Here is a 24,973-nt window from a genome sequence, read left to right on the forward strand (position 1 = left end):
ATTTTTCTATTTCGATCTAAATTTCCAATTGGAATTCTTTGGGGCGGTTTTGCAGAGGGGTTCAGGCAGATTTTCAGAAACCCAGTTTTGAAAACGGGCCTCCAGGGGAAATCAGAGCTATACTGATTCATTTTAAGATTATATAATTGGTGATACTGGTCACCTTCAAAATTGTTCAAAGTCAACCTGAAAGATAACCCCAACTGCTGGTCCCACAATTCAACAATTTTGGATGATGCTCCATGAGTGTACATAGAAAAACAACATGGCACAGTGTGTTTCTACAGTCAGTTGAATGTGATGGGGGGCTCTTTCTACTCCTTCTACCTCATGAAGCCTACCGGTTACAAGGCTGCCAGGAGACTTTTGTTAATGGGTTGGAAGACATGTCAACCTGCAACAGTATATGACTGGTAATGGCCACTAACCAAGGTGGCTACATAATGAAAGGCTCCCATTTCTTCTTTGTACAATGTTGAACACACCTAATGAGTATACAAAGAAAAGGCAACAATTTCTTGTTAAAATAGATCAGCTTCACATGCTTGAATCTTGAACCTTTTATGATGCAACTCGATCTCGATTATTGCTATCTCTGATGAACAAATAATGGCTTTGCTTATAATAGGCCCACATTGTGTCTTTCCAGTTTAAAGGCATCTCTGCTATGCCTGGGGATGTTCATGTCCTCTTTCATTTTATCAAAGCCAATGAGATGTGTATTGTTCACCAGCAAAATGTACCAAACATGTACAGTAAATAAGCATAAACACATCTAACGTATATATGACATGGGCTACAATTGTAGTTTATGTACATACTTAGGAAGTTTCATGTAAAACTCACAACAACAAATACAAACCCCTACTATCTTGGAGCAACCAACATTTTACTTACAAATACATCATCTTTTGTCTGTTGCCACAATACAGTATATTAACACCAAGCTAAATGACATAACATATGTAAACAAAGAATTTGCTACGCAACTGCAAAATCGAAATTCAACTTTCATCAACAACAAAACGACGCAAAGGGAACTCTGTTATCATTTCACTGTGTTTGCTGTGAGTTTCTGGGAATTCCAAGTTGAATAAACATTGCATTGTATTTGTTCTATGTCTGCAGTTGGATGTTGATGATTTCCAAGCACAGTGGATTGCATGTTTTTTCCCAATTTAAGTCAAATGTATATTTTTAATATCAAATATTATATTAATTGTATAAATATCATTTACATATTTTCAAAAATGTATTTTGGTTTTTTATTCATTGTTTCTTGGCCTACCAAATGCAAAAAACATGAATTGTACCTTGCACCTAATGTGTATCCCCTGATGTTAATCAAAACAAAATAAGGGTAAACAAAAAATGGTGTTCATATTGTTCTTTGACCAAAATCACTTACACTCACTTCATCTCATAATTCTGATTGGGAAGTTACAGGCGTGCTAACGCAAGATTCACTTCTATCACAGCTGATAGAAGTAAATTATATAATATATGATAAAGGGAAGGGATTATACAGTGTGTACAGTAGTGCAAACGGAATCATTTGCAGTATGTACAGAGTAAAGATGAAAAGGGCAGTTAATAGTGCAGTGGTGTCAATGTTGGTCCCGTGTGTGATGGGATGGAGGATGGGGTTTGGTGAGTATGCCCGTGTGTGTATGTTTGTGAAGGGTGTGTTGCTCTCCTGAGACAACACTACCTGTAGATGTCCTCAATAGCAGAAAGTGAGGCTCCAGCAATTTGCTGGCCAGTTTTCACCACCTTCTACAGCGCCTTCCGGGCTGAGACAGAGCAGTTCCAGAACCAGACTGTAATATAGTTGGTTAGGATGCTCTCGATGGTGCAGCAATAGAAGTTCACCAGGATGTCTGAAGAGAGGGGTTTTTTCTCCTCATTAAAAAGAGGCGTGAAAAAGAGGCGCGGATAAGCCTTCTTGACCAGCCTTCTTGGGGCAGTTAGTCATCCAGGTGAGGTCCTGCGAGATTTAGATCCCCAGGAATTAAAAGCTGGTCACACACTCCACCGCCACACCTTTGTGGATGTGGTTAGATAAATGTGGATGTGGATAAGATCAAAAAAGATTCAATTAAATTAAATTAAAAACTTCAATATCTGGAGGGTCACTTCTGAATGTGGAGTATCTGACCAAGAAGGGATGGGCGGATGAGTGTCAGCATTCCTCCTGAATTCAACAATGAGCTCCTTTGTCGTCGTGGTGTTGTCACACCACGCAGCCAGGCGATCCACCTCCTCCCTGTAGGCAGACTCATTATCGTTCTTGGTGAGGCCAATCACCGTGGTGTCATCCGCAAACTTAATAATGGTGTCCAGGTCTGCAGTCACATAGTGAAGAGGGAGTAGAGGAACGGACTCAACACACAGCCTTGTGCTACAGTATTTAGGGTGAAGGTGGAAAAGCAGTGGTGGTCTAACCGAACATGTTTGGGCCTGTTGGTCAGAAAGTCCAATAACCAGTTGCAGATGGCTCTGATGCCAAGATCTGTGAGTTTGGTGAAGCCATTGTTTGTTGTTTTGAATCCCCTGTGCCTTTTTGGAATTCATCAGGAGGGAAGCATGTGGATTCAGACGGGAAGACATTTAATTTCACACTGTTCTCATTCAAGGAAAGTTAACCGAGAGATCAAACACAATTGCATGTGAATTGATGTGTGCAGTTTATTTTGTCTCTTTATTTGATTTCTCAGGTGTCATATATTCAAAACGCAAAACTATTCTTTAAATACGGGACAATACAGAGATCTAAACCCACTCAATTGGGTTTCCCTGAAAGCACATTACTTACCACTAAAACAAATCTCACATATAACATGGTATACAAATGAAGATAAAGGTAAAGGTAAATCAAATGTTTCCTATTGGTTTAACACAGATCACTACTGCCATCATCTGCAAGTGAGATGAAGTTGCGCAGCAAAAGATGGAGGCACGTGCAGTACACAGTTGTGAACACACCCACACACAGATGAACTGTTCTGACATAATCATGTGACAATATCAACATGAAATTTTTCAAATTAAACTGGCAAGAAAAATGTACATATGTGAGGATGAAAGCACTATTAAACACAATAAATTATTAATCCCATTGAGGTTTGTGCATAAGAAGTTTAAAATGCAGCATATGAGTATTTTTTCTCTGCACAGGGATCATTCCATTATTGATAAAACTATGTCACCATAAATCTTCACTGAGCAAATGTCATGTGAAAACAAAAAAGGTTTAAAAACTTGATATGCTGTTTACTTTCTACAAAAAGTTACAAATAAGTGTTTTATTAAGTTTACACCAATATATGACTCAATATCTTCAATATCTGACTATTGCAGGGACAAAGCACAGAAATGCAAGGATTGATAGTTGCTATAGTGTTTAGAAAGGCAGGGGGGATACAGGGACATACTGTATTTGAAAAAAGTAATGATATAGTATAAATCTGAATCTACAGCAAAATTTAAATACTTGTGTTGTGTGGCTGTCATGATCAGCTAGGGGGTGGGGGGATGGGCAACATCAGTATTTCTTAGATTGTGGCTAAGGCCCTTCTTTTAAGAGAAATGAAATAAACTTATATGCACTTATATGCAGTGAAACAGCAGCATTGCTTAGTCACACTTTTTCCTCCATGTTTCTGCATTATCATCCTTTTGTGTTATTGGATAAAAATGACTCCAATCCACACCTGACCAAGCTGGTAACATTACATTTGCCACATACTGTATGGTGTGTCACTAAAGGACATACAGGTGCATCTCAATTAATTAGAATATCATGGAAAAGTTCATTTATTTCAGTAATTCAATTCAAAAAGTGAAATTCTCATATATTATAGATTCATTACACACAAAGGGAAATACTTTAAAAAAAAAAAATTCAATCTGAATTATTTTCCTTTTTTTGATGATTATGGCTTACAGCTCATGAGACCCCCAAATTCAGTATCCCAGAAAATGTGAATATTGTGAAAAAGTTCAATATTGTGGACTCACAGTGTCACACTCTAATTGGTTAATTAACTCAAATCACCTGCAAAGGTTTCCTGAGCCTTCAAATTGTCCCTCAGTCTGGTTCAGTAGGCTACACAGTCATGGGGAAGACTACCATATTCTATTGTATTGAGATGCACCTGTACATCATCCACTTCCAACTGCATTAACCACCACAAAGGTTGAAGATGGGTCAATGTCTTCTTGTGGCTGAAGGATCCAAATGAGTGAACCTGCTAAAACTTTTGAAAGTTGTTCAACTTTAGAAATATGTATGTTGAGATTACCATTGTACTAACTGTTTTCACTATACTTATGGTTACATGTAGCACTCTCTCCCCCATTAGACCAGGCTGACAATGACAGATGAGTTGTACCAACATCATGCGATCTGTGTGGCTCTTGTAATTGGAAGACTGCAATCCAAGGGTTGCTCTCTGCCAGTTTCTTAGAACAACCTGCCAAAGTCAGCAGTTGATAGCATGGAGATACTGAATATCAATGGCCAGTGATATTAACTTAGCAGCACTGGGTCAAATTGAGAACTGCACATCCTAGTATATGGATTTCCATTATGATCAGTGTATATACACTCTTAGAATGTCTTTTTTATGTGTCTGGCAAAGTCTTCCTGCCTGGCTTAATGGTACAGCAGAGAATGTTCCCACCTCTGGCAACATTTTGGTATATGGGAGTGAATGGGGCCTTGTTGTTATTAGCACTCATTCACACACGCACACACACAAACCATAAATGCAACAGCCCACTAATTGCACTGAAGTCGTAGACACGACTCTACAATCATTTGTCTTAAACCCAAAGGAAAAACAAATGTAAGTGCCTTAGACCATTCCCCCATCCAGTGGTCCCTGATTTAATTGATGAGTATGAAAATTATGTAAATCGGAGGTTTTCAGAATCAGCTTCATTAGTCAAGCACGTGTAAATATACAAGAAATCCAGTTTCCTGTTGCTCTCACAATGTACTTACATAGAATAGATAAACAACAAAAACAAGGACGACAAAGCTGATCAAGGTGAGCATAAACATTTAACCACTATGTACGAATAAACATATATAGGAAAAATGAAAAAATAATTATATACAGTATATGTAGGACACAGCGATATAGTTGTAACAGGAAGACGGTGGTTGATGGTGCAGAGCGCAATGTTTCTTGAATAAATATGGAATGATTAACGGGTGCCTTTATACACATGAGGTAGGAGGACATGACAGAATATGTATATACAATATACAGCTTGCTTTCTACAATTATGTAATTTATAAGTAGGTGCAGTGAATGTGAAAGTTAATTGCAAGGGGATTGTTTCTGACACTATGGCTGTTTTAAGTCCTGATCAGAGTGACAGACTGTGGGAACAAGCTATTCTTGTGTCCGGTTGTTTTGGCGAACAGTGCTCTGTAGCGCTCATCAAAGGAGGGGAGCTGGAACAGGTTATGTTCAGGGTGTGATTGAATCTGCATTGATATTTCTTGCACAATTCCTGATTCTGGACATCTCAGGTTTGAATGGCGGGCAGGTTGGCCCCAATTATTTTTTCTGCAGTCCTGTCAGCTGTCAGCTGTCGCCTATTCTGGTCTCGATTGGTGGCCAAACCAAACCAGACAGTGATGAATGTGAAGAGAACAGGCTGGTTGCAGTGAAGAAGTCTAGTAGAACTAGATCAGCAGTTCCTGAGGCAGGTTGAACTTCCTGAGCTGATGCGTGTGTGTCTGTGTGTGTGTGTGTGTGTGTGTGTGTGTGTGTGGCGGGACTTCTGGGACAATGGTTCACTGAACTGTTTGGCTGACAGGTCAAATGCAGAGGGTCCATCAGGGGGCCTGAGATGTCCTTCACATGGGCTAAGACCAGTCTCTCAAAGATATCTTGACCACAGTGATCATTTAATCCTCTGATAGCAGATTTCTTGGGGACTGGGGTGATAATGAAGCATCTGAAGCAGGAGGGAACTTCACATAGTTTCAGAGATCTGTTGAAGATTTGCAATCTGGGCCTGGAGCCTTCCTGATCCTCTGTCTCACATCCTCACCCTGGGTCTTGAATGCAGGTGGGGGTCAGGTGTCAGTCAAACCTGCAGTAGACGTTCAAGTTATTGGCCATTGAGGAGTTGAGTGTGCAAGTGGGAGGGGTGGTCACTTGTTGCTGGTGATCTTCCCCACGCCTCTTCACATTGACACCATGTTGCTTTTCTTTGCTACTCTGATGTTCATTGTCAGTGTGTTTCTAACCAGATTGAACAGGACTCTGCAGCAAGGTTTTAGTTGGCACCCACATACTGTATCTTTTCAAGCTTCACAGCTTTGCCCCATTGGTCCATTTCTTCACATTCTTGAACTTAGCAGATGTTACTTTCTGCCTGTAAGTCGGGAGGAGATGAACCAGACAGTGATCAGAAAGTCCAAATGCCGCACGGGGTACAGAGCAATAAACATCATGTTAGACATCAAAACACCAAATGAGGTATTGTTGTATTTTTAAGATGAATGGTCTAGCATGTATGGCATGGAGCACTGAAGATGGTCTGGTGGCTCCAGGTGGCCCAAAACCTTAAAAAGACAATTAATGCACAATTAACGCATTACGTAGTTTCTATTGGCTGTTTCTTTAAAGGACTGCAAAAATATTTTAGTTGTACCTAGACAACAACACACAATAACTGACATTAATAACTGATAACCGTATCAGTCAAACATACATACAGAAAATTGCATACCACCAAGTTACCACTGGACTTTTCACTGCTGTTAGACCAACGCGGGAGAGTAGACTGCACCTGTATCTTTAACAATTGGGAGAAGGAGGTGTAAACTCTGTTCTTGATGACAATTTAATCATGAAGAGGGGAGAAAGAGAGAGGAAGGCAGAGGGAGAGAATTTAACGTCCTGTGTTTTAGCATTGTAGATGACAGAGAAGACACAATAGAATAAACTGAAAACATTTTTCAAACCACTTCTTACCTTACTCCCCCCCTTATAATTTAGTGTGCAGGTATTTTGCAACTAACTGTGATCCTGCTTTCCATGGAGTCAGCCAACCATAACATTGTAGATTCTTGAAATCAGTTAATTGACGATATTGTCAGAATTGAACAATTCTCAGATCAACCTAAAATCTCCCTGATTAATCCTCCAATTCCAAGAAGTTTACTTTGTTTTGCTTAGTTACTGACTTTATGACTGACCTGTCCTATTCCTGTCAAGCAGACAGCCTGCAGAGAGGCGTTTGCCTTTCAAAAGTGCGGCACCTGATTATTATTCAAATGAATAGAACTGCAGCCATGATCATTTACATTATCAGTGTAAATACCTTGCAAAATGTATGCAAAATTGTACATCCCATTTTGTAGTGCTAAGTAAATACACCCTTTTATGTATGATTTTAAATTTGTCATCCATCTGCAAAAAGGATGCAACATTTGTGCTGCCTGTATTTTATGAGAAATATATAATGCTGTACCCATTCACACCTGTACCAATAAGTTGTACAAAAAGCTCAACTTTATTCAGTAGAACCATTGCTGGAATAACATGCCATGCTTTTGGTGAGCTTGTACAGTAACAAAGATAATTTTTCAGGCATCCAGGATTTCCCTTTCGTGCAGTTTTACACTGAGCTGCACTCTTGCAATATTCCAATCATGCTACAGCAATGCTCTCATATACTGTATGAAGATGGGGAAAGGGCACAAAATCTACATTTGACATAACATCCGCTACCCCCTCACCTTGACAGAATAATATGAAGTGAAGACATCGAAGAACATGACAAATTTGTGTATTATCCGCTTTGGTTGGATGCAATTGTCTGCGAAAACAATCGAAATAAAGCATCACTGAGCAATCTGAGCTCGACAAATGGTTAGGATTATTATGGCAAAACGCCACCAAATGAAAGTTCATTTGTTGGAACAATTACTTTTTAATTGTTTATTTTATCTGGCAAGGAAAACGAGAATCAGAGATCATTTCAGCTTCACTTCTTTCTCTTTGTAAATTAGATTCCAGTCATTGAAAATGCATGATCATAGGCATGGATTTAAGGTGCTTTCCACACTTATTAGTAACATGTAATTTTGTGTCTCTACTCAGTATGAATTAATAACAACCAACATCCTATGCAAAGCTAATAGTGATGTCACTCTGTATTACAAAATAAAAGTCTACACATTCATCATATTAACAGTATTTGGGCTACAATGCAGGTTTGTTACATATCACATGGCCTTAAAGAATGTTTTATGATCGCTGCTGTACGTAGCGCTTTCCCATTCCTTCCTGCTGAAGAATGATTTTAGTACTGTTGTACTCATAAGAACAACTCATGGGGAACTAAAATTGAGATGACAAGATAAGAATGTAGGGGTTAAAAATGTTACAATTATTGTAATCGATCAAATGTGATTTTATTGTGTATGTCCATTTTTTGAGAAATTGGGTATGGATAGTGTGAAACGAAGAAACTACAAATTACTTAAAGTCATGAAAGTATAAACCACCTAAACATTAAACTGTGACAAACTCCACAGAACCATCTAACACCACCAGCAAACATTCTGAACAGTCAATGTAATGAACATTGGAGCACTGAAAATGAAACTAAGAAGTCAAGGACCAGCTCATGTTTGTGTATTAAGACAAAAACAGAAAGACATGGAAGCACAGAATGAAAAACATCATTCAACTAAACCAGAAAATGTAATTATATCTTCAGAATGAAAAAAAATTATTCAGCCTCTGATCCACACTTTCCACCAACAAACACAGACGCAACCTGTGCAGACAACATCTGCAAAACTGCGGAAATGATACAATTATTTTAAGAGACCAAAAGATAAGTTAATGGGAGCTGAGAAATTACCTCATCTGTTTTTCTTTTCTATAATTCAAAGTGTTAAAGCACTGCTGTGACCTGCTTCTGCACACAACTCAGGCCCTATCAGTGCCCTGTTTAGAACATGAGTTCTTCAAAGCTGAAAGCTCTCTGAAAGAACAAAAACAGAAATGTATTCACAAATTTCCAGAAAAAAATCACATACTGTATAGTGTTCAAGCATCTATTCAACCCAGACAACAACCATTGAAAACAAAAGTTGCTTGTAAATTGGATCATCTGGCAGATCAACTCAGGCAGTTGGAGAAGGGCTCAGGCTTTGTTTCAATAAGCAGATGTGGTTTTGTTGTAGAGAAATCCCCTCCTGTTGGTGGTTTGGTTTCTTTTCCTTTTGATTGGATCCTTCTGGCTGCAGAATCATCTCATTCTACCTTGCTGTAGTCCCCTGCATGCCCCAGCACCTTCTTCCTCTGTCTTATCATGTGGAAGTAAAGCTGGGGGAAGACTGCAAGACACCAGGCAGAGGAGGACAAATATGTACTCAAGTAAGCAGAGTTACAGAGCTTTACAACATTACACAAAAACAAATTCAACTCAAGTAACAATAAATAAAAATCAGTTAAAACTCAATAAAATTGAGTAACAAGTAAAAGGCATGTCACATTTAAAACACTTTTAAAGACACAAAAAACGTTTCTTTAAAAGTCTAAAATATGACATGCCTGAGACAGAGAATGTGAGTGGGACTAGTGAAGATTTTGTCCGTGGATTGCCCAGTAACCCCCAAAGAGCAAAGGGAATAAGATATTATTTTTCTTTTTTTTTTGCAAGACCCATACGGTGTAGGTGGGTGTCTTTGTAACATGCTATACACCTGAGCCAAGACACTGTATGTAATCCCATCACAGCGACAGAGATAAAGATATCGATTTGCAAAGTAGAACATCAAGAATTGCTTCTGTTTTAAGATAGAAGATTATTTCCAATATACATATACAGTATATAAAAAATATTACAACATTACATTCTCTCTCTGGTGTTTACTTTTATGTTCTATCTATTTTTCAGATTAGAGATGAAACATTTGTATTGCTTTTGCATTTCAATGCAAAAGGAAGTTGAATGTCAGTTTGTGTTTCAAAATAAATGTGTGAGTAATTAAAGTGAGTAAACTGTTTCAAAATATTCATGATATATGCCAGCAACATTCACAAATGGAAACACTGATATTGCTCACCTTAATGACGTATTGCATCAAATATCACATTTCATTTAAGTTGTCACACATCACACTTGTTTTCATACTGTGGAGCCCTGCAGGCCATGTAGACCCTTGTATGTAAATTCCAAAAACTTTAAACTGGCAAACATTTCAAAGAAGCTAAAATTATCTGGGTGTTGTGGGAAAACATTACTGAAAGGCAAACATTGCTGTGACTGATGCAACTGACTAATGGAACACTCACGGGGGATGTAGGAGATCATGACGAGGATGAGGAATGTGTAGTAGTCAAAAGAGAAGTTGTACTTGTTCGGCAAAGTGACAGAATACAGGCCCGTCTTCTGCACAAATGAAAGTGCTGCATAGATAGTCAGCAGTTCCCCAGTCACTCCCATGGGATACAGCACGATAAAAAAGGTGTACCTACAACAGCGGGGAGAGAAAAAAAATACAAAAATTAAACTGTACAGTATAGATCTATCTAACTATCTATCTATCTATATATAGAAATAGGTATAAACATACATACATACATACATACAGTACATACAGTACATACATACATATACACTCACTGGCCCCTTCATTAGGTACACCTGTTCGACTGCTTGTTAACACAAATATCTAATCAGCCTATCACACAGAAGCACCTCAATGCATTTAGGTATGTTGACATGGTCTAGACAACCTGCTGAAGTTCAAACTGAGCATCAGAATGGGAAAGAAAGGTGATTTAAAATACTTTGAACGTGGCATGGTTTTTGGTGCCAGACGAGCTGGTCTGAGTATTATGGAAACTGCTGATCTACTGGGATTTTCATGGACAACCGTCTCTAGGGTTCACAGAGATTGGTCAGAAAAAGAGAAAGTATCCAGTGAGCGTCAGTTCTATAGCAAAAATGCCTTGTTGATGCCAGAGGTCAGAGGAGAATGAAAAGACTCTGAGATCTCAAACTTGGAGTCCTGTCTTCTGGCTGTTAAAGGCTAGATGTCAAAGAAATCTCTGCTTCTTAATGTCAATAAAACTGAAATGCTGATCTTAGGGCCAAAGAAGCAGAGATTGAAATTTCAAGTAAGTATTTCAGGTAATTTGACGACGATCCCATTCGTTGTGGAGCAACTTCAATGAATCTGAGTTTAACATTTGACGAGGACCAAACTTTCAGCAGTCATATTAATAATGTAAGGGTTGCTTACTTCCATATCTGAAATATCGCCGGAATCAGACCGTTCCTTAGCAAAGCAGATGCTGAAACACTAATTCATGCATTTGTCACCTTCAGACTGGATAATTGTAATTCCCTCTTTTCTGCCCTAAAAAAACTGCAGCTTGCTCAAAACTATTACTATAACTATTATAACTACACGGTCTAGCTCCAGTGTATCTTTCTGACCTTATAGCCACTTACATTCCCTGTGTGATCTTTAAGATCTCAGCAGGCAGGCATGCTTGTCAACCCAAAGGTCAAGACAAAGACCTTTGGAAATAGAGCATTTTCTTACTGCGTACTTCTTGTACTCGTTGAAGAGGCAGGGTCCCTGGAAAGTTTTAAATACCGCCTAAAGACGCACCTCTTTTCAGTACATTTTCATAACTGCTACATGGGCAGGAAGCGCAGTCTCCTACTTGCAGGAGAGTTATTAGCCAACTCGGTCATTGAAAGTGTGAGTGTATTAAGAGGACAGGGCACATTAGCTGATTTTCTCTCTCCACCCTTCCTTAACCCGCTTATCTTTAATCCCATACTGATCACCTCTCCGGCCCCACACCCTTGAGTATGGGGTCCACGGATCAGCTCCATGGCTCCGGAGCTGTCTCAGCGTATGACAGCTGCTTTCCCAGAGGGACGCCGGGGTGCGCCACCAGCAGGACTCTGCTCACGCACCCTTGTCTCTGTCTTGCAGGCTATTTCCTAATGCATAACTTTTTGTGTGTATTGCCTTGCATGCCTTTTTTGTACCTCTGTGTGATCCACTAGAAGTTCCTATTGCACACCCAGCCATTCGGGGAGAGGGAATCTCTCTTGGAATAGCCTCTGCCGAGGTTTCTTCCTTATACATTAACATTTTCTCGGGAGTTTTGCCTCGTCTTCCTAGAGAGCTTTGGGCTGGGTCGGGAATTTTCCTGATGTTGTGTGTCTGTAAAGCAGTTTGAAACAAGATTGGGCTATACAAATAAAAAATTATTTGACTTAGCTCATATAACCACAAATTACAGCCAAGCAGAAGACCATCTCTGAACAAACAACATGTGAAAGGTTGAAGCAGATCAGCAGCAGCAGAAGACCACAGCGCATGCCACTCCTGTCAGCTGGATCTGCAGCAGACAAATCTGCAGCAACTGAATGACGTTATCATGGCAATATGGACCAACATTTCTGAGGAATGTTTCCAACACCTTGTTGAATCTATGCCACAAAGAATTAAAGCAGTTCTGGTTACTAGCAAGGTGTACCTTATAATGAAGGCCATTGAGTGAATATGTTATATTCGTTTTGAGAATTGAAACAATCCACTTAATAAAGCTTTCTCCACCCTCATTGACTCAGTAGGTCTCACCCAATGTGTGAAAATATATAAGGATAATATATAGACCAGTGTGACAATATTTCCTATTCTGGCCACATTGTCAGATCATTCCATTATATTTCGTGCTGATGGACTGATCTGTGACAAAGGCAAGACGAATGCCTTCTTTAGCCGTGTCAGCTCTTAAGTCATTAAACCCTAATGAGGCCTGATTGGAGACGCCAACAAAAAGCATGAATACCTTATTATCCAGTACTTTTGAGTCTATTGTACCTCTAAAGTAGGGGTGGGGAACCTCCGGCCCATTTGTTTCGGCCCGTTTGATCCAGCCCGCGAGACAATCAGGGGTCGGGAACCTATGGCTTGCGAGCCAATTATGGCTCTTTCGATGATTGCAGCGACAATTGTAAAGGTACAATGCACTGTCCTTTGGGCCTCTTTGCTTAACATTATAAATCAGTCACTCTCCACAGAGCTTGTGCATGCTGCTTTTAAAACAGCTGTTATTAAACCTTAAGACCCAGACATTCTTAACAATTATTTAGCCATTTCTGATCTTCCTCTCCTTTCTAAAATTCTTGAGTGTCTAGTAACGGATCAGCTTACGCAATATTTTGATATATTTCGATACAAAACCTTTTTTCCTTTTACAAATTTTGTAATATCAGGGTTTTTCTAGAATTGGTGGTATGATTTCATCACTCACAAATCATAAAAGGTTTTCTGAAATTAAATTAAATGTTAAAATGTTACATCCCTTATGTATAATAAGTATATGATGTGAAAAAATTGGTTGTATTTTCCTACCTAGCCCATTTGATGAGGTAGGGCAGATGGTTGAGCAGACTGAAGGTGTAGAAAGAGTAGCGGATGATCTCTGTGACAGTCCAAGCTGTTATGAACAGCAACACACTGTCCTCACTCTGCACCTGGACAACACACACAAGGGACGAGGGGCAAAGGACAGAGAACAGATTTTCATCATTCTGAGGTAGTCATTCTGTTCTGGCCAATGCAAGCATAAACACGCTGTTTGTTTAACACCCCAGCCCCCAGTCGTTGTTCTGAAATTTAAAGTTCAACTCAAAAATGCAACAATGCAAATATAACAATTGAGAAGGACACACCTCTGATCACAAACTTGAAAACAAGTATCAAACAAACATGAACAAAAAGCATCTAAAACTTACAGAACAATGATAAAACAAGCAAACACAGCAAACCGTAAAAACAACTAAGACATAAAATGCATGTTATTCAGAATATTAATATTAGTCAGACCCATTCCTGCAGCAAGATTAGCCTTTCTTTACTTACACGTCTCATCCTCTCCAATCTATTAACAGGACAAATATAGTACATCAGCAGGTCACTTTTCAACATGAAGCCTTGCAAACTGTGTGTACTGCTGTGAGAGCAGCATATCACATTTGAGAGGTGGAAGACAGTTTCATGTGTGGAATAGCGTGAAACTCATCTTACCTCTCGGACACTGTGCGTGACGGCCCAGGTGAGGAAGACCCTGGACATTACCTGGAACCCAGTCAGGACCACAGAAGAAGGTACGATTCCTGGCGCAAGAAACACAAGACCAGAACTTACATACGGACAAACATCTGGGTTTGTGTCCGTGTATTCTCTGCCAGGAAATGGTTTAATAAGCAACTGTGTGTGCTTCAAAATAAACAGAACATGCAGTGTCTTCAACTCAGCAGCAGAGCAGCCTTGAGCATGCGTGTGTGTCTATGTGAGTATGTGTATACTAAGTGGAAGCAACTGCTTTTTCCAGGTGTTTTGTGAAACTTTTCTTTCAATAACTGATATTAATATTAGTTTCAACAATCAGTCAGAATAATAACTAGTCTAGTCAGAAGTTTTGAAATATTATAACTACGTGTAAAAGTAGTTGACGTTCCAAATTGATAAAAGGGTAACAGGAACACTGGAAGAAACCCTCAACTATTGACTTGAGGTGGATTTTGTGGTAAGTTGATAGAAGTAATTCATGAAACTTTAATGTTAAATAAGCATTGTGCATGATACTGAGATCTTCTTGAATTTAATCACTTACAGCTACATTATCTTCAGCTATCCACAGAAGGCAAGGATTTATCAAAGCTGACGAATGCACCGCCAAAAGGAAGAGAAGGTATTGTATGTCTAGCAAACAAGTCAAAGTTGTGTTATTTTTCAGCCAGATGGGACGAAATGATGGGTTAACCTGGCGGTACTTCACTCAGTTCAACAGTCCATGTAACATTGACATGAATGTTTGCCTGAATGGTCTTCGTAGAACTGTGCAAGAAACCCACACAGATTTATCGAGAGATTTAAGTCGCCAATAATTAATTCCCTGAGAGCTACTTAATGGAAGAAAGCTGCTCCATGTTGACTTCGAATCTCAATATTGTTCTTAGTTGCATATCGTCATTTAATGGAAGCCAATTTTCATTTGTAGCATTCATGTTTTGTGTGAAACTGGAATGGAAAAACATTTAATGATGAATACAACTTCAGATACCTACAGTTTGATTTGTCCTAATTAACTTCCCAGTATTACATGTCAAACCAAGAGATACAGATATGTTACAATTTAATTAATAATAATGGTTGCATACTATATAATCAATGCCTACTAACTTATGAGAAATGTTTTGTCAGAGATTAATTTGAAATTAGTGTGCTATAAATCTGGTCACACTGATGATAAAGTGGATGGCCTCTGTGTATACTTTATATAATGAAGGTTTGCGTGGAATCTGAACTTACCTACAGCACAGTGCAATATCTGCGAAAACAAAAGATAAGATTAGAGTTACTAATTACATAACAACGAAGGGAGCACATTACAGGCAATTTAACACATCTTCTCTTGAGCACATTTCATTTTAATAAAGTTATATTGTATGCATGAATGGAAGACGCCATGCAGATGTTAAGTAAAATCTAAATTTAGCAAAAACCAATCAACCAAAATTATAAATGCAGGGGTGTCCAAAGAGGGCCGTATTTTAAAATTTGCAAATGCCCAAGGGCCAATCGTCCCTCCTGACATTTTTGAATCATAAAAAGGTACATACAAATGCTCTGTTCTGAAACAATTTTATTTTCAATGACACAACAATTGTCATTTCTCCAAATGGCAATCTGACTAAATGTAAACCACTCAGGCATGAACAGGTGTCAACAAAATAATTTGACACCACCAACAAAATGTTATCTGACTTGTCAGATAACATAAAGGACAAGCAGTCTGGGATACCTAAAACTTCCATGAATCTGATAAATAACTCATTATGGGTAATGAAATGTTCAGTTCAAAAACATATGAACCTTGCTGTTGTCGTTCACATCATGCCGGAAGTAATATTTTGTGTCACATTTACCCGTAGATATAGGGAAATGTTTTTCAAACATTCAGTTCCAAGTGCATACATTTCTAACTGTGGTACTGACACTTAAGTGTTCGTTGTGACAGATGTGGCCATTTGTAAATGCTTACACAGCAAATCTTTCTAGCATAAATACAAATCACTCAAAACTGGGTTTGGAAGTCTGGAAGAGAAAGCTGCTGGTTTCGGCTGCGCCACTTGTTGTTTTGCGATTAGCATGGCCACTTCATAGCTTGCTTTCATGGTATTTTCATTTAACTCACAGGCCTGCTTGAAGAACCGCTGTTGTGAGGCCAATGCGGCGCCGTTCACTTTTTCAGTACGTTTGCTTCCGGATAGCTGGTCGTTTTGTCTGGTAGTGTCTCTTTACATTGAATTCCTTCAATACGGCAACAGTCTCTTCGCAAAGTATGCAAACACAATTGCTTCGGTTTTCACTGAAAAAATATAGATTATATAAATATTTCCATCTCTCCTGGAAGCGGCGGCCCTTGATATCAACCTTCCTCTTTTTATCTACCGTTGCCATAGCAGAGACTACCTGGAAGGTGTCACAGCGTGACTACAGAGTGGTGCTTCCACCTTAATGTGAAAAGAGAAATTGCACTTTGAACGTGTACGATTCGGTTTGACAGTGCCAGCGGGCCATAAATAATACATTTCAAGAAGGAAGCTGCGGGCCATATAAAATCTGACCCTGGGCCGTGATTGGCCCGGGGGCCGGACTTTGGACACCCCTGTCATAAGCAGTCATTAATTTTAAGTCTAGGGCTAGGGATTATGAAGTCTACAACTAAAACATTTTTGTGCATAACACTCTTCATAATGATCCTTATGCTTGCTTAAGTGTTGGAGGAGGTTCACTCCCTCCGCACCACATAGAGCAGTATTCAATACTGAAGACCTACCACACAATAGTAAAGATAAACGGTAAACATAAAATAAAATTAAACATAAAATATAAACTTCATAGATATGCTCAAACAAAACTGCATCTTAAAGACATTACGCTGTGCAATGTACAGAAACCAACGTTCTGCTTTGCAGATCTTTGTAGCCGCAATGGGCAAACATATCTGGACTCAAGTGTTGCATGTTGCAACAGGAAATCAATGCACACTGACCGGAATGCATTACGACTGGCAAGACCACATATGGTTAATATCTGACTGAATTAGTGATTGGATTTCAGTCAAAACTTAATTCACTCTAATTAACAACATTAATGTGTGGAGTAGGGAGCAGTGACCTGCTTTATATGGGTAACCTGCACCTGGACGGCAGACTGTGCAAGTCCACAAAAAAGTTAGTTATTTCAATAAAAGATTAATCCATCCTTGGAGCAAGGAGGAAACACAGACTGTAAAGCCCCATTAAAACCATTACATTACATTACGATCATTTGGCAGACGCTTTTATCCAAAGCGACTTACATTACATTACCACCCTTCGCAGAGGGGGGAGCAATTGAGGGTTCGGTGCCTTGCTCAGGGGCGCCTCGGCAGGGGCTCGAACTGGCAACCCTCCGCTTAGGGGAGGCAGTAGCTCAGTGGGTAGAGCTTCAGCTTGTGGACCGGAGGTTTGCCGGTTCAAGTCCCTGCCGAGGTGCCCACGGGCAAGGCACCGAACCCTCAATTGCTCCACCCTCTGTAATGGGTGGTAATGTAATGTAAGTCGCTTTGGATAAATGCGTCTGCTAAATGATCGTAATGTAATGTACTGTAAGACATGCAGAATATGACAGCATAATGCTAAATTCAAACTAGCATGGGGTCATATGTAAATAGACATCACTGATATGCTGGCATATTTTGACCCAGCTTTATCCCATCTTGAGACCAAGTAACAATGCTGGGATCATGCTGGAATAGATAGGTCTGTTGGAAATGAACGCCAGCTGTCTGGAAAAATGTTGTGGAGCGTAGCTGTTCATGGAGCTAGAAGAATGTATGAGCTCCATCCTTTTTAAAAAAAAATTTAAACAGCTCCTCATCAACAAACCTCCTCTGCCCTGTGTTCTGCTTGCCAACGTCCCTGGATAACAAGGTAGACGAGCTACAGGCACGGATTAAACATCAACTGGACATTAAGAACTGCTGTCTACTGGCATTCACGGAGATGTGGCTGGGGACCAGCGTGCCGAATGTACCGTCACCCCCGGGGGCTTCTCCATTTACCAGTTAGACAGAGCGGCAGACTCAGACAAGCCAAAAAGAAGCGGTGTGTGCTTCATGATTAACTCTTGGTGGGCCACGGATGTCTTTGTATAAAAACCAATGCTCCCAGGCCCAGGAGCTGCTAACCATCAAAGCCAGAGCCTTTAACCTCCCGAGAGAGTTCAGCTCCGTCCTCCTCACAGCCGTCTACATCCCGCCGCAGACCGATAAATCTGTAGCTCTGGACGAACACCCTGAGGCTGCGTTCATTGTTTTGGGAGACTTCAACAGAGCCAACGTGAAAAAAGTTCTCCGAAAATACCACCAACACATCACTTTTGCAACCAGGGGAGAGGAGACTCTGGATCACTGCTACGCCCCATTCAGAGACTGTTCATTCAGAAACCCCTCCCCCACCCCGCTTTTGGAAAGGCAGATCACTGCTCTATGCTCCTGCTGCCCACATACATACAGACAAAGACTGAAACAGGGAAATTTACAACTGGAACAATGAGGCAGAGGCAACACTTCAGGATTGCTTTGACACAACTGACTGGCAGATATTTGAAGATGCAGCAGACAGCTGCATCAACGAATACACAGACTCTGTCGTAGGCTATACGTAAGTGTATTGACAATGTCTTCCCAAAAGCTGTCATCTGCACCTACCCCAACCAGAAACTCTGGGTTGGCCGCAAAATCTGCTGCCAACTTAATGCGGGGACCACCGCCTTCAACTCAGGGGCAAGGTAGAATCCAACTACCACTGTTCGGACCCCAGACACTTGTGGAGCGGTTCACGCTGCATGACTGACTATAAGGGGAAAAACAGGGACATTGTTAAGCCTACTGCATCGCTCCCAGACGAACTCAACACCTCCTAAGCCATGTTCGATGCAGCTAATACAAGGCCCCCCTTGAGTCCACAGGGAGCTGATGAGGCTGCCACACTGGCCCTAACAGTGGCCGGAGTGAGGTGCAGTCATTGGTATAGGGAAGAAGAGCAGCGGGGAGAGAACGCAGCCTTGAGGGGAACCGGTGCTGATGGAGCGTGAAGCAGAGAAGTGTTTCCCCAGCTTCACGTGCTGCTTCCTGTCAGCCAGGAAGTCTGTGATCCACCTGCAGGTGGAGTTGGGCACGTGGAGCTCCAGCTGGAGCTGAAGTCAACAAACAGGATTCTGGTGTAGGTTCCTGCGGAGTCCAGGTGCTGGAGGGTGAAGTGAAGGGCCATGTTGACAGCGTCGTCTACAGACCTGTTGGCTCTGTAGGCGAACTGCAGGGGGTCAAGGAGGGGGTCCAGGAGGGATTTCAGGTGGGGGGACAGGCGCTCAAAGGACTTCATGACTACAGAGGAAGAGCGACGGGTCTTGGGGATGGGGATGATGGTGGACGCTTTGAAGCAGGCTGATACATGACATGTCTCCAATGAAGTGTTAAAGATGTCGGTGAACACCGGAGACAGCTGATCGGCGCAGTGCTTCAGCGTGGAGGGTGAGACAGACTCTGGACCGGCAGCTTTGCAGCCGAGATGAACTTTTAAGTATTGCAATTAAGCACCAAATGCGAATTTCGAGTGACTTTCACCACTCGCATCAGATCCCTGCAGGAATAGCTAGGCCACCAACGTCTCCGTGGATAACTCTGCTGACCAAGAGACACCGAAGGCGGCCGAGAGACCGTAAACAGAAGAGGGGATGCCGGGCAGGGCACCTTGCTAGGCTAAAGAAGGTGCCAAGCAGACCACCACTTCCCAGCCTCTTTGTAGCCAACGCCAGGTCCCTGGGCAACAAAATGGACAAGCTTAGGCTAGAGTTCTCTTCCAGGACCGTCACCCGGGACTCATGAATGGCGCTTATCACAGAAACCTGGCTTCACCCGGGAATACCAGACGAAGCTATCACGCTAACAGATCATGCCACACACCGCAGTGACCGGACTAAAGACTCTGGTAAGACCCGCGGAGGCGGCTTGTGAATCTATGTTAACAACAACTGGTGCACAAACGCCACTGTCATAGATCGTCACTGCTCACCAGACCTGGAGTATGTAGCAATTAAATGCAGACTGTTCTACCTTCCACGGGAGCTATCAGTAGTTATTATGATTGCCGTCTACATACCACCGGACGCTAATGATAAGTTAGCTCTCGGCTATCTGCTAACCACTATAAACAAACAGCAGAACATGCATCTGGATGGCGTCTTCATAGCCACTGGGGACTTCAACCATGCCGCTCTGAAGAGTGTGCTGCCGAAGTTCGACCAACACGTCAAATGTGCAACCAGGGGAGCCAAAACTCTTGACTGTTTCTACTCTAACATTGTGAAAGCATATAGAGCTTCTCCCCTATCCCACCTCGATCAATCTGACCACCTGTCACTCTTCTTGACACCAGCATACTGCCCCATTATTAAAAGGCTAAAGCCCATTACTAACATAACAACAAACACTTGCATCAGAGTTTTCCCAAAAAGGAAACCCTGGAGGAGCAAGGAGGTGCAGGCTCTACTACATGAGTTGAATGCAGCTTTCAAAGCGGGGGACAGAGAGCGGTACAGCGCAGCCAGGCACAACCTGAAGGCGGGCATCAAGCAGGCCAAGTCCGCGTACAGGAATAAAATTGAGGACAACTTCTTCAACAGAGAACCAGCACTTATGTGGCAAGGCATCCAGCAAATAACCAACTACAAGGAAAATCAGCAACCACTGCCAGAGAGCGATACACACCTGGCAGAGGAGCTTAACCACTTTTTTGCTCGCTTTGAAACGGCAGAGAGTGGAAATGACTCAGCAACACCCCTACTGGATGCTGCTCACCCTCCTCTGACCCTGCAGAAACATGAGCTAAGGAGGATCTTTAGCTCAGTGAATGTAAAGAAAGCAGGGGGCCCAGACGGAATACTAGAGAGAGTGATCAGAGACTGCGCCCACCAGCTTGCAGAGGTATTCACAGACATTTTTAATCTGTCACTGTCCGAGGTCACCATACCCACCTGCCTCAAGTCTGCCTTAATCATCCCAGTGCCCAAAAAGAATAACATCACCTGTTTAAATGATTACAGACCGGTAGCATTCCCTACCATCATCACAAAATGTTTTGAAAAATTAGTCTTAAAACACATTAAATCCAGTCTCCCTGCCAACTTCAACCATCATCAATACGCCTACACAGCACACCGATCCACAAAGGAAACCATTGCCCTTACCCTCCACACAGCACTCACGCACCTTGACAAGAATGGGACATATGTGAGAATGCTTTTTATCGACTACAGCTAGGCCTTTAATACCATCATTCCCAACAGGCTGGTCAACAAACTGCTTGGTAACCCTGAGCAGTTTGTTGGCTAACCCTAACCCTAACCCACCACACTCCTTCCTTTTGCCATATACTACCTATGTGCGCCTCAATAAAAACAAAATACAGGTCAGAGCTGGAACTTGAAAATGAAGTAAGAGTGTCAGTCTGACATCTTCAACCCCGATTTAAAAAAAGATCTGCAGCACAAAGCAAAAGCCACATCAACCACTGAACACGTTTTAGTTTTTTCTCTGAGGGAGCGGATTTAAAACAAATTAGAAGTTGAGAGTAAAATGAATTCATGTGGAGTTTGGAAGCTAAAGATGTGTACATGTGTCATCGTGTGGGTGTTGGTGGGAAGTAGGGTGGGGGTGAGATATACAGTATATATTCAATGTCTACAAAAGGGGAGCCCTGCAGAAAAATTTGGGAACCCAATTTTTTTGTTGTTTTCCCGATAAACAACAAAAAGAGCAGAAAAACCAGCCTCTAAACAAGCCGATGGACTATTTTGTTTGACTGCGTGAAAACACAGCGAAACAGGCAAATTTTATGAGAAAGACCACAAAGGTAAACGAGAAAGCCCTCAAAGCTAGTTACCTAGTTGCTGAACTCATAGCTAAATCAAAAAAGTGCCACACTGTGGCAGAGACATTAATACTACCTGCCTGCAAAGCCATAGTCATGTGCTCGGCCCTGACGCGGTTAAAGACATAGCTAAAGTCCGGCTCTCAGATAACACAATTGCCAGACGTATTTATGACATGTCTACAGACATCGAAAGTCTTTGGAAAAGGTACGCATCAGTGGGAAATTTGCGTCTTTATGGTTGACTGCTTCCAAGGAGTTCCCCATTCTGGCCAACAAAGCTGTTCTGACATTGCTCCCATTTTCCACAACATATCTGTGTGAGCTGAGCTTTTCAAGCCTAACTGCTATAAAAACTAAAAACAGACAGAGACTGAGAACTGTTGAGGAAGAGCTTTGTGTGTGTCCATCTTCCATTCCTGCCAGGATATCGGCTTTGAATTCATCTAAACAGGCCCAGGTTTCACACTGCGCGAGTGTAAATAAATTGAGAAACTACATTGTAATTGTATATACTGTATTAGGCTATAGAGAGTCATTTTGTAACATTTTTGGTTTGTGGGGTGCCGCAATATTTTTCCAATGTAAAAATTGTTCCGTTGGCTCAATAAAGGTTGAAAAACACTGGAGAAGAGAATGCCTGGAATGTTCAGATTGGCTCTAACGTTAACCCACTGACTCCTCAGGGCCAGTTCAATCCAGAAGAGTAGATGTACAGACTGTGGTTTACACAGGAAAAACTGTACAATGGGCACCACAACAATCAAGAATTTGTACAAATTTCCTGGTCCACGAAATGAAATCTGTTCACTTAAACAGGCCTGAAGATGGCTAGAAAGGACGTGCCATTTCACCAAACATGGAGTTTTTCGACTTGCCTGGTCTGATAGCCTACAAATTTATAAGCAGAGTGACACACCTTTCAAAAAAACCTGTAGGTAGGTAATGCTGCTCGACAGGGATATATTGATAGCTCACAGCTGATGGGTGAGCAGACAGGAGAACAGTTACAAAGTTTCAGATGCCAATGCCCTAGCTGGGTGTACTCACACAGGTAGGATTCACAGGTCTTTACAATTAGGTGATGATAGTTAGTCATGGACCTTTTCTCACCTCGAGGACAGCTACAGTCTGAAAGAACTTGAGCGGTTTCTCTATGGAGTAGTAGAGCCCGTGGTAGCTACCTCTGGCCAAGTAAGCTCGGACTAGACCCACAGCGATCACCAACCACCTGGAGAAACACACAACAGATCCACCACAACACCAAGAAAGATAGATATTGTACTATTTAAGTGATGATATGGTGAATTCTCAAACTTCTGGTATGAATATGAACACGAAAGATAAGAAAAACGCCGATCAAATTGTGGATTTGTATTAACCTAATTATCATCTAGATTTTTTGGGGAGGCCAGGTTCCTTCAAATGGTAATTTTCCGTTGTGGCCAAGATAAGTTATGGACAGAAGGGGTTATACAGTTGCTAATGACAGTAACAGCAAATATAATATTAGTATTAGGTCACTTCTAATAAGCAAACATTATTCAAATTCACGTTTTTGTGGTGTCTGATTTTCCACATGTAATGGACAGTGTGAGTGTCTGTGTGTGTGTGACAGCACTGCTGCTCTGTGGTTCTGTGAGGGATACAATGTGGCCTAACCGGTTCAACAGTGAGTCAACACCCGCCATTCAAATGTGTAACAGTTTAAAAATCAGGACAATACAATACAAATACTTACACACTGTCTCTCTGTTCATGTCCCAATAATCCACTCACCATAAGTAACCACATAATAATGTCAAAATCTGTTGTATTTCTGGTCTGTACAAATATTGATTTTAAAAGTTAATCAATAACACTCCTAGAGTGATTTTCTATTCATTGATTATCATAATTTTCGCGCGGGCGCGCATACACACACACACACACACACACACACACACACACACACACACACACACACACACACACACACACACACACACACACACACACACACACACACTAGCCAGCCGAATTAGCACGTACCCGGCTGTCATAACAACGTTGTAAATGACCAGATAGGCCGTTGCCAGCGCGCCGGGGCCCTTCCTTTTCTTCGTAGCCACATCGCCGTGGGCCGTCTTGCTGCTCCCAGAAGCCGCTGCCGACATGACTGCAACCTCGCACGGTCTTTGGTCCTGGATGACAGCGCTTGACAGCTTAAGAGTGCCAGGAAGCGCCTCAACCGGAAGTAGCCTAATGGAACAAGCGAATCACTCATGTTTCCTTCCGCCGTCGCTTCGTGAGACGCGTCACGGCCCAATTTCAGCACAAGGACCACTCTCATACCGAAGGAAGTTTATTTGATTTGGCCTCATAGCGTCTCTAACAATATTAACGATAATGGTTAGGATGTCTTTAATCGCACAAATCATCTTATTTGTCAAATGCAAATTATTGCCAAATATGTGGACAAAACAGGTGAATTTCTTCTCTATTCTAAAGAAAATACACATTACAGATTTGTGTGAAAATAATTGTTCTCAGTTTACTGTAAAGCCCTTTTTATTTGAATAGATACATTTTATAATTATTTATGTAAATATTTCAACTACATATCCAAAAGATTTCTTTTAGCATTTAACATTTTTCAAAAGCCTGCAGCTGCGAAAGTATTTCCCTCTCTCTCTCTATTTATATAGTACACTTCAGCAACAAGGCAATTCAAAGTGCTTAACAAGAAAATATTGAAACCATCGGGAAAAGAAAAGGACACTTAAATACAATTAAAAACAGTCATGGAGAATAGAACATTAAACATTTTAAGAAAATTCAAACAAGCTAAAACAGAATAAAATTTAATTTAATTTAATTTTTAATCAAACATAGTATCTGTTCCAGTGACACAAATCTCATCAAGTATTTA

General features: G+C 41.1%; 1 protein-coding gene across 1 annotated transcript; it reads right to left on the reverse strand.

The window, feature by feature from the left end:
* Positions 1–7,523: 7,523 nt before the first annotated feature.
* Positions 7,524–24,299, reverse strand: hacd2 (3-hydroxyacyl-CoA dehydratase 2). The gene is made up of 7 exons (XM_076156764.1): positions 24,094–24,299; positions 23,176–23,293; positions 15,395–15,413; positions 14,108–14,196; positions 13,433–13,554; positions 10,341–10,519; positions 7,524–9,379 (listed from the first exon to the last, which is right to left on the reverse strand). The coding sequence occupies exons 1-7, from the start codon at positions 24,216–24,218 to the stop codon at positions 9,297–9,299; spliced, it is 735 nt and encodes a 244-aa protein (XP_076012879.1). The 5' UTR covers positions 24,219–24,299; the 3' UTR covers positions 7,524–9,296.
* Between the last annotated feature and the right edge of the window lie 674 nt (positions 24,300–24,973).

This window comes from Genypterus blacodes, unplaced genomic scaffold (genome assembly GCF_046128005.1).
Source record: "Genypterus blacodes isolate CSIRO-AG114 ecotype Tasmania unplaced genomic scaffold, CSIRO-AGI_Gbla_v1 ptg000008l_1, whole genome shotgun sequence".
Classification (NCBI taxonomy): domain Eukaryota; kingdom Metazoa; phylum Chordata; class Actinopteri; order Ophidiiformes; family Ophidiidae; genus Genypterus; species Genypterus blacodes.

What these genes read in the sequence shown, in the direction of transcription:
- hacd2 (XM_076156764.1), bottom strand. Translation starts at nt 24,218, where the DNA reads ATGTCGGCAGCGGCTTCTGGGAGCAGCAAGACGGCCCACGGCGATGTG. An exon ending in AACGTTGTTATGACAGCCGG is followed by an intron (nt 23,294 to 24,093) that starts GTACGTGCTAAT and finishes GTGTTTCTCCAG; the next exon opens with GTGGTTGGTGATCGCTGTGG. An exon ending in CATGATCTCCTACATCCCCC is followed by an intron (nt 9,380 to 10,340) that starts GTGAGTGTTCCA and finishes GGTGTCTTGCAG; the next exon opens with TCTTCCCCCAGCTTTACTTC.